Below are 9,975 nucleotides of genomic sequence, written 5' to 3' on the forward strand. Positions count from 1 at the left end.
GTAATTAGTTACTGATTACTTTTTTCAAGTAACTTGACCAACACTGGTTATGAAGACGTCTATATACACTGACACCAGCCTCCGTTCACTCATTGTGAAGTTCTTGAGTCAACTTTTCCTGACAGTCCTCTCAAGTCTGTGACCATGCTCTTTCTCTCCCTCATACTTTTCCCTTCAGCCAACTTTATTATTTACACACCTCCATACAGCCAGCCTTTTCAGCAAGACCTGTGGCTTATCCTCCTATTAGAGAACATCAATGATAGACATCTAAACAACCATCAAATAAGCAGTCTTCCCTCTGATTGGGTTTGCAGGTATTGACCAAGGTCTGCATACCAAGACAAACATTTATGTGAATAGTTTGTTCTTTAAATTTAAACTGGCTTTCTGATTTTCATGAGCTATAGGCATGGTAATCACAACAACAAAAAAGTCATAATGCTTGCATCATGTATAATGAATATAAAATATAGTTAAGTTTGTAGTTAAAGGTTTTATAGTTAAAAACAAAAAACAAAAAAAAACTGTATTTACAATAAAGGACAAAGCGTCACATTTTTTGACAATGAAATCATTAAGAGAAAATATCCTACTTATACTGTTAAATATGCCCCCACAACAATTTCCATTAATCTTTGGACCCTTTTCTGTATTGTACAGCATGTATTTTGTTTGGGTTTTTTGTTGAGAAAAATAAAAATTTATCCCATTACTTGCACTACATTCTTAAACTTTCAGCTTTCCAAAACTGCATTCTATTTAAAAAAAAAAAAAAAAAAAAAAAAAAAAAAAAAAAAAAAAGGGATGAAACTTTAATTTTTTTTTTTTTTTTTTTTTTTTTTTTTTAAATACTCAACATTTCAAGTCACTGTTCACATACAGGACCCCATCCCTACACTCTTGCCAGGACTACTAACTTAACACCTGCTTTACTGAAGCAAAAAAATTAAATTAAATTAAATGTGTTCAGATTTCTTCAGGCTACTTAAGACAGAATATATCTGATATTGTTACACTATTCAGCTGCATCCAAGGACAGGAACAGCTTACATCATTAATATTTTACCAAGTGCCATCATCCTGTAATCTGATTTACTTTGGTAAAGAATGCCATCTAGTGACAATAAATGCATATGTAGGCTTTGGTGTCAAGTGCAGATCTAGCTCTGTGGGCATAAATCCACCTTTTAATCAATATTACAGGCTAAATGTCAATGACGAGCGCACACAGTTATGTTATAGGCATGAAATACCCATTTATTACTTTGCACATTAACACAAGAATTCCCTGCAGGCGAACAAAAACAACAAAAACCAATTCAACATGTCACATAATAGCAATAACAGCAAGTGAATGGCCTTCTGAGGGCAGGGACAGAACGAACCCTGCCCCTTGACAACTTAAAGGATTCCGTTCATTCACAGAATCTGAACCACCAGATTCCCAGAATCGGATCGCTCAGATTCTGTGATTCTATTGCTATTAGACAATCACACAGTTTCAGAGACCACTAGCAGGAAAAAATAAAAATAAAAAAATAAAGCAGAGCTATAACAAACCTAAAAAAAGAAAAAAAGTGGGGAAAAGGGTAACAAAAAAGGGGGAAAAAGACATAATACACAATGTCAAATTACAAATCTGTCAAGATATAATATATCAAAGTGAGAGGAATTTAAAAATAATTCATGCTCTTTCCATTGGGGCACAGAAAGAATTATGGATCTTGTTTTAAAAAGGTTAAAAAGAGGTAATCCTGCTCCGTCAATGCCTTGGGGACCTCTACACAAAAGAGGAAGTATATCTGTGAAGGGTCAGCGGAGTTGCCATGGAAACAGGAGAGCGCCCACCAATAGGCGTGGCAATAGGTACAAACCAGGAGCGAGAAGACGAAATGGATGCTCTCTACAGTAACCTGGCTCAGAGGAAAGGAGTTCGGTCTTTAACGGGTCCACGTTTGAAGAAAGTACCTCGTTTGATTTGGAACACGACGCAAAGCGCAGAAGCCCTCACCTCAAAAAACAGCTTGTACCTCCCAAATTACTGACATTTGTGTAGGAATCTTTAAAATACATCTTAAAGAGAGACAGACAAATATTGCTAGCCTAAAACAGTCCCACTAAATTGATAAACATTTACCCCGCCCCAAAAAAAGGAAGTTTATATTTTTTTTCTCTCATAATAAATATGACTCCAAAAAGGTTTTCAGTTTTTTTGTTTTTTGTCATTTTGTTTTTTTTAAAGGACAATACTCTGGCATGCAGGCGAGCAAAGTCTACATTTTGTTACTTGAAAGAAAGAGTCTAAAGCCTACACAACTACTCCACCGAATGCACATTCCCACTGATTGATACAAGCAAATCATGTTTACAAAAAAAAAAAAAAAAAAAAAAAGTAAAATTAAAAAATAAAAATACAGAGATTTGATAGCGAGTGACCAACAATCACAATGAGTAGAATTATATCTTTGTTTTTAACCATATTTGAAAACGTGGGTTAATATTGCTTTGTAATATTTATAAACAGGGAGTGAGCCTTTATCTGACTGGATTTTAATGACCAAATATTGTGATTTAAACATTCCCCCTTGGAGATCCCAGATGAATATTTAATCAAATCTGCTAACAGAACTGCACACTGTAAAAACTAATCTGCATCATTTAAAACTTATTGCAAGCAACGCCTGGAAAACATCCTCCCCAGTCCCCCTTCTGCTACTCATTTCCTGCTTCTCCACTTGATGCCCACGCCCACATCAAGACGGAGCTCAAACTCATTCATAGTAAACCTGCTGCTTTACGGGTGGTTTATTACAAAAGGGTTTTCACTGAGCTGTCCCTCTCGATGAGGCGTGCACATTTCTCCCAAAGCCTGCTGTCCTGCATTATTATCCAAAAGCAACATTAGGGGGAGCCAATTGTACGTCTGTCACCATTAGTTTCCATGTTAAAAAAGGGAGGGCGGGGGGGGGGGCAGCGCTTCTATTTACCGTCAATTTAATCCAGTGTTGAAATGCATAAAAAGCACAAAAAAATACTGTTAAATAGAGAATTGTAAGATGGATATAACTGACATACACGCCGAGTAAAATTGTTTTTAAAAAAAAAAAAAACAATTCAATTCAATTCATTGCCTACCATAACAACATTTCCCGATTGTCTCCATCTATCGGATCAAAACCAGCCAACACCCGGTGCGGGACGTACACCACCATGGCAGACCTGTTACACCAGTCTGACTGCTACAAGACAACTAGAGTCGGCCACCGTTACATCAGAACCTGCAGAAGAGGCGCGAATTCATCCATCCTGAGAACTACCTCTCACCAGAATGCTACAAAAAAAAAAAAAAAAAAAAAAAATTCCAATCTGAAAACTCAACCCCTCAACCTGCAGCTCAACAACTGAAGTCTATTCCTGAAATCACACTAGTAGCTATATAACTGGCTTCGCTGCCGACCTTAAAAATTTGATCACAATAGTAACAACAGTGACAACAACAAGAACAACAACAGTAAACTACTAGGTCTAAAACAGTTTAAGATAACCACAAAACATCTTATATTAAACTTTTACAAATCTGCTTTGTTGATTCGTATGTATAAATGCATAAAGGTAAGAGATTGACAGTGCCCTCTGGTTCCTGCTTAGCATCCCTGGTCAGTGCAATGAATTGGCCAACATTAGCAAAGGAGACCTTAAAAATCAAAATTAAGTTGGTTCCAGGTTCCTTGAAAACAAATTTAAAAATGTCCAGCAGTGTCATAACCCTTCTTAAAAACCAGGCCCAAAAGTTTTAAAAATTGGATACCACTTTTCACACAGAAAGCAAGACTGATAAAAACATACTGTGTTTAATGCCTTCAGCTTTTTAAACAGGTCCCAATGCTGAACCAGTCACAGGCCAGACCATGGTTGCTACTGCTACACATCAGTCCTGGCTTCAGTTACTACTTGAAATGGACTCTGGGATTCAAGGATGTTTAGAGGCACAAGAAAGCAGCCGTCTCCCAAAGGTGCAAATCCCTATCCAGCCTGTGCTAGCAGCAGGCTAACACAACCACTCTAAATGTAATAAAGCATTTCATTTAATAAGTGACCCAGGACTGCTACAAATACCCACACGTGCCTCTATGAGGCCTGTTTAAGTCATATGTCTCAAAGTTGCTCTATAGATGTAAATATATGCTTATATGTACTGTATGTGTGAATATAAAAAACAACAAATCTGAGGCATTTACAGCAGTTATCTCCTTGATTTCCCTTTACAATTCAGTGGCCTGCCATGAAACACACACACACAAACACTCTCATACAGCAGTAAATGTATATACAGAGATGCACGCACACACACACAGACTTGCGTATTCTTCGCTAAGATGGGAGGAAAGTCGCAATGGGTATGGACACCCAGGTCACCTCGCTTGTAAAAGACCGAAAAAGGAGAAAAAGTTAAAACACACGCTCATAAAAAGGAAAATATATATAGATATAGATATCATTCTCAAAAGGTCAACCCCCCTCCATCTCTGTTCATGTAGAGCTCCCTCCCCACCACCCGATAAACCCAAGACCTTGTGACAGATTTTGCCCAAAAGGGCTTTGAGGTAAAAGTAGATAAGAGTCCTGCTTAGCTGGGAGAGCTAAAGAGCTGTGCGGGCACAGTTTGCGCCTGCCCACTCTCTCGCTCAGTGTATCTTACAAACACATGAGTACAGACATTCAAATAGAAAAAACAAAAACAAACGCAAAATAATGGCTCAACTCGTAGATGTGTGTATGGTTTGTTTTTGTTTTTTCGTTTTTCTCTTTTGTGCATTGTAAACCCCTGTGGGTTCGCAGTGCTGGATTGCTGGTTAAAAGGGCGGCTCGATTGGGAACGCTGGTTGGAAATTGTTCCATGAAACAGAGCCTGCTGGACGTTGGGATGTAGATGAATCCCCCTCCACGAGCCGCTTTGGTGCAGATTCAGAAAATGTAGAGTGAGTATGAAGAAAAGACTACAAGGAGAGAGGGAAGGAGGAAAACAGGGAATGGGGCAGATGGATTTAAAAAGAAAAAAATATATATATGGGGTAGATCCACAAGTGGACTGGCTGACAGGCTAGTTCAGGCAAAGTACATGGTGTGCTGGGTATCATAGTGGATTTGAACTGCCTTTGCCAATGCCTGGGGGTCTCGGCCATTACTCTGGCCTGAGACGTGGCTGCCTTCGGCGCTGCAAGACAAAAAAGTAGTGTCAGTACGGTTTTCCTTTCTGTACCATCAATACCGATTAGAAAGACATTTAATAATTTAGCTTTTAGGTGCTTTAGAGTTTTAAACTAATAGGTTAAAGTGAGTTGATGCACAGACTTCTATATTAAAAACCAATAAAAAAAAGTTTTACATTAGAACTTAAACAATGTGGTTAATTTGAAAGGTTTTAGAAACATCTTAAACACTCATTTATGTTTTATCTGATAATGACATTGTTGTAGTTACATACGAGGCTCCCTTACCTGTCATGGTCTTTGTCCACCAGGTGGTAGCGGGCTCGGAAAGCCACCAACCTGGCATAGTAGGCTGGGGCCGGGATGGAAACTGAGCGTGTGCAGCGAACATAGGTGTGACACAGCTGGTAGGTAAGGAGCTGCAGTTCATCGGCCGTGAAACAGTTGTCATCCCACAAGACGTGGTAGTGGGAGGGGCGACTGGTTCCCTGAAAGAGAAAGCAATGCAACAATGTCAATACTGCATTACAACTTCATGAAATGACTTCCTGCTCTATTCCAGCTCACTCACAACCGCAGATTTGCCTGGAATCTGTTTGTTGCTCTAATCTTTGTCCACCCTCCCAATGCTCTGGAAGCTATTCCACTGCAAAAAGTTAATAACCTGGACACAAATTTCACTCATTTTCCTTTATTATCATGTAAGCTCACCTGGATCCCAGCATGGCTGCACAGGTAGAAATCAAATTCGGACGGGTGTGTGATGGTGCTGTCCACTGTGGTGCCAGCTGGAACGTTACCACTCTTCCCAACCTGCAAGGGGTAATAAAGTCAGACTTAGGGAACAGATTGACCAATAGATATCCCTTAAATGCACACATCTGGGTAAACTGCTAACCCTCTCAGCTTTGTCAGAGCAGAAGAGACGAGTATGGTGACGTTTCTGGACCACAATGTAGGTAATGCCAGGCCTGTAATCCTCCTCCAGACTGATGCAGGCCTTCCTGATGGCTATCAGCTCGGGCCATGCTACCTGAAATACCAAAAATAATTTAATGAATTTACACAAAACTCAAAGGCGTTTGATTTTACATATCATTCTGTTAGCTTTATGGTTTGTAATTTCTACATGCTGCCAGTATTACCTGTTTCATTTGTCCCTCTGATACACCACCACGATAATAGATGATGCGTGTGGGCTTGAAGCGTGTCGACTTGTAAAACTGGATTAGCAGTTCTCTGACCATGTTGGTAAGGTCTTGGATAACTTCCTGGCTGAAGAGCTGCTCCTGAAGATGCAAAACAAATCTGGAGTTAGTACAGGAAAGTATTAAAAAGTGAGCAAACTTTGGTTTAATGGAGGTGAGCTGGGTCATACTGAGGTAAAACATTAGATCTGTTTTATAAAGACCATCTGTGTCAGTTTCAAGCACATCTGTAGTTACCTGGGACATGTCTTGTCGAGACGTCTGGACTCGCACCGTGGCGCAGTACCGGCTTGGGTGGCCATCCATGCTTCCCACCACTGCTGCGATGGATGGTTTTTTCCCGTCACCCGCTGGAGGATGTGTGACATCAGCACCCAGGAAGATGACAGGCTGCTGGAACACAGAGGGCCTGAAAAAAACAAAAAAAACCCAAAACAAATAGGAGTATGCGTCATTTTTAATTTCATACTGCATAAACAGCACTAATACTGTAACAGTATAATTAATAATCCTCACATGTTTGCAAAAAAAAAAAAAAAAAAAAAAAAAAAATCTCTGTCCCACATGATTACCAAGGAAGATTTCATTTTCCAGAGAACATTTAAACAATCTTCACCATTCAAGAGAAGAAATTGCATCTCTGTGGCCAAATTAGAATTCTTTCTGACCTCTGATGAGGCACCAAGACATTGTTGATGCCTCCTAGCTTGGCGTTAATCTTGAGGCAGAGGTTGGAGAGGGTCTGAGGGGAAGTCTTCACCACGTTCTTCACTTGCACGCACTGAGTGGCCATACCGAGGAGGGTGTCTCCCACCCGCTTTACCTCAGCTGCACAAGACAACCAACATGACCAAGATTACAGTCACAATATTGTTTAATCCATATAAGAAAGAAGAAAATAAAAATGAAGAAAAGTTCCTTACCGTAGACCGGTGTTTTGCCAGGAAGGATGACCACAATCAGCTGCAGACCAACGTAAGACATCTTAAGGTGTTTAAACATGGGCTCCACGCTATCAGCTCCTTGGGCATATTTACAGAAACAAGGCTGGCCTTGAATGGGCATCCCAGCATCCTTTGAAATTTTTCGCAGCTGGTCAGTGAAGCTCCTGTTAAAACCCCAGAGTTTATTATAAATCAGTCCCTTATCCAATTCAAGGTCGTGGGCAATTCCCATCTACTGCTGTGAAAAACCGCTTGCATATAAATATTCCCGATTTGTAGTTTAGAGTTAGTAGTAATGCCAACATGTTATATCAATGATCGTTAACATCATATAGACATACAAAGCTTTAAAATCGTTGCACTCTTCAGAATCTGGGTTTTCTCATGCTGCACTTAAACAGTGATGATGCCGTTGGGGGGGGGGGGATTTGAGCAGCTTAGTCTAAAGAGTTGGAGTATTAAAAGTGAGTTCTCATTTACAGAACTTAGTTTCATATTTTTGTGCACAGAATTAAATCCAGACATTTCACTGTAACACTGAGTGTTTAGTATAAGCGTAAATGTTAGATATTTCTTTAAAATGTTGCACTAACAGCTGTTAAAAGCTTACTTGAGCAGGTCCTCACGACATTGTTTTTGTGGAGCGAAGCAGGCCACAGCCCAGACCTTGATCTCTATGCCAGCGTAGAACTGCTTGCCCCTCATGTCCCACACGCCCTGATTGGGCGTCGCCACTGTTTTATTCTGCGGAGAGAGCCCCTACACTCTTAGTCAACCCTGCAGTTGGATGAGCCAATACAAAAGCTGCAACAATTACAAGCAAACAAAGCATTAACCCTCTGAAGTCCAATCATCCTTAAGGTTAACACTAACCCTACGTTGAAGAGGGGAAAAAATAAAAAATAAAAATAAAAAAATAGGACTTTGTTTTGTAAAAATGTGTAAAAAAAGTTTGTGTGTATGAGAATTTTGTCCACTGGTTGCCAAAACATGTGAAAACATTTTTTTTAATCCAAAAATGTAAAAATGAGATAGGGTTAGAGTTATATGCACACTGACCACTCAAAAAATAAGGGAACACTTCAAAATTACACATTGGCACTCAAATGACATTTCAGAGCCAAAATCTTTCACTGTGTAAGTTGTTGAGAACATGAGGATGTAACAGTCAGTGAAAAATATAATTTATTCCCTTTAAGGGCTTAGATCAAATTTAAGATTTTCAAAGTGTTCCCTTAATTTTCTTTATCCACATCCTTTGACCTCAGAGGGTTAACACACAGCTGAACATGCCTGTAAACACTGTACATTGGCTAGGAACACTGTACAAGTGTTAAAAGGCTTAAATGTTTGATACCTCAATACCAGTTTTACCATTGCTTATAGAGGGGGGAAAAAAAAAAAAAAAGAAAAAAAAGAAAAAAAAAGTGTTAACTCATGACATTTATTTTGGCATCACCAGACTTGTGTAAGAAAAAAAAAAAAAAAAAGTCTCAGTTTTGAAGGCTGCAGTCAACCGAACAAAGTCCTGGCCGACTGAAGTATACCTACTCTTCAACCAAGTGTTTGGGGCAGTGGGTGTGGTGGGATACGCTTTACCTCTACATTTAGTAAGTCTGCCACAGCTGCTTGCATTTTATCCTAAATGAATTTGAAACAGACATAGAAAGTCATTATTTGCAACATATTCACTCTGTAATGGTTCACTTTTAGCTAAAATCTGGGAAACTGTCAGTTTAGATGGGAGCAGGAAGCCCATCCAAATTGGTCTGGGTCCATCCTTGCTGCCTCTGACAGATGATGGGACTGTTGAAACAGTGGCCAAGTACAGATACATAGTTAAATATCTTCCTTCTTTTATGCTAAAGCTCAATGCGTTAAAGGCAAATGTTGAGACACTGTAGTACAGACTAGTTAACCATTTCTAAAGATATCATGCTGTTGAGCTGTGACATGCAAATTACTGACAAATTTAATGAGTTTAACTTAATGTGGCTACAACTGTAACAACATCAGTTGGTTTGCTGCCAATTCTGAGTACAAGTTCAACAAGTTGATTCACCAATTAAAGCTAGCAGTATCTAGGTTTGCCTTGAAGTCACCAGGGCTGGGTGAGTCCATAGTTGTGGTGTGGGGGGTGTTTCCGAGGTAGATTGTTACCCTGCTGCCAAAATAATGACTTCGTCCCTCAAAGGCTAGTGCCAATTTGGTCAGTCATGTAAACGTATTGCGCGCAAAAAAATATAAATAGATTTAAAAAAAAAAAATTAAAAAAAATCTGAACTTTTGATTCTTTTTAAATTGCCAAGAAATAACCGGTTTTCTTATATTGCTTCATGTCAGGGGTCCTAATGAGTAATATGAGTATAATGAGTATTGCATCCACTTAAAGAGACACCGAGCACTTCCAGTTTCAGTTGGGTTGCGACTGGAAATTCAAAGGGAAGCTTTCAATTAAGTTAATAAGATTTGCCAAAGGCCATTAGGAGCTTTGTTCTTCAAACTGAGTGGCCACATGGAACTTCAGTCGAATGCCAAAAGTTTAGTGGTTCTCCATCTCTTTTCAACACAACCTGAAAAATGTATTTAAAAAAAAAAAAAAAAAAAAAA

At 39.2% G+C, this 9,975-nt stretch overlaps 1 protein-coding gene across 5 annotated transcripts in view; it reads right to left on the bottom strand.

The window, feature by feature from the left end:
- Positions 1-3,103: 3,103 nt before the first annotated feature.
- Positions 3,104-9,975, bottom strand: part of ago4 (argonaute RISC component 4) — a 21,746-nt gene continuing 14,874 nt past the window's right edge. For 3 of the 5 annotated variants that reach the window (XM_013912583.1, XM_013912582.1, XM_013912581.1), the window contains exons 11-19: positions 7,976-8,124; positions 7,345-7,529; positions 7,090-7,249; positions 6,659-6,830; positions 6,359-6,502; positions 6,112-6,246; positions 5,925-6,026; positions 5,502-5,701; positions 3,104-5,218 (exon numbers count right to left, since the gene is read on the bottom strand). In XM_013912583.1, coding sequence (XP_013768037.1) covers positions 5,110-5,218; positions 5,502-5,701; positions 5,925-6,026; positions 6,112-6,246; positions 6,359-6,502; positions 6,659-6,830; positions 7,090-7,249; positions 7,345-7,529; positions 7,976-8,124 — 1,356 coding nt within the window. In that variant the 3' untranslated portion in view covers positions 3,104-5,109. The remainder of the gene's footprint in view (positions 5,219-5,501; positions 5,702-5,924; positions 6,027-6,111; positions 6,247-6,358; positions 6,503-6,658; positions 6,831-7,089; positions 7,250-7,344; positions 7,530-7,975; positions 8,125-9,975) is intronic. The other 2 variants (XM_005739675.2, XM_005739674.2) reach the window with 1 other exon arrangement.

This window comes from Pundamilia nyererei, unplaced genomic scaffold (genome assembly GCF_000239375.1).
Source record: "Pundamilia nyererei isolate P.nyererei 1_Seehausen unplaced genomic scaffold, PunNye1.0 scaffold00093, whole genome shotgun sequence".
NCBI classification, from domain to species: Eukaryota; Metazoa; Chordata; class Actinopteri; order Cichliformes; family Cichlidae; genus Pundamilia; species Pundamilia nyererei.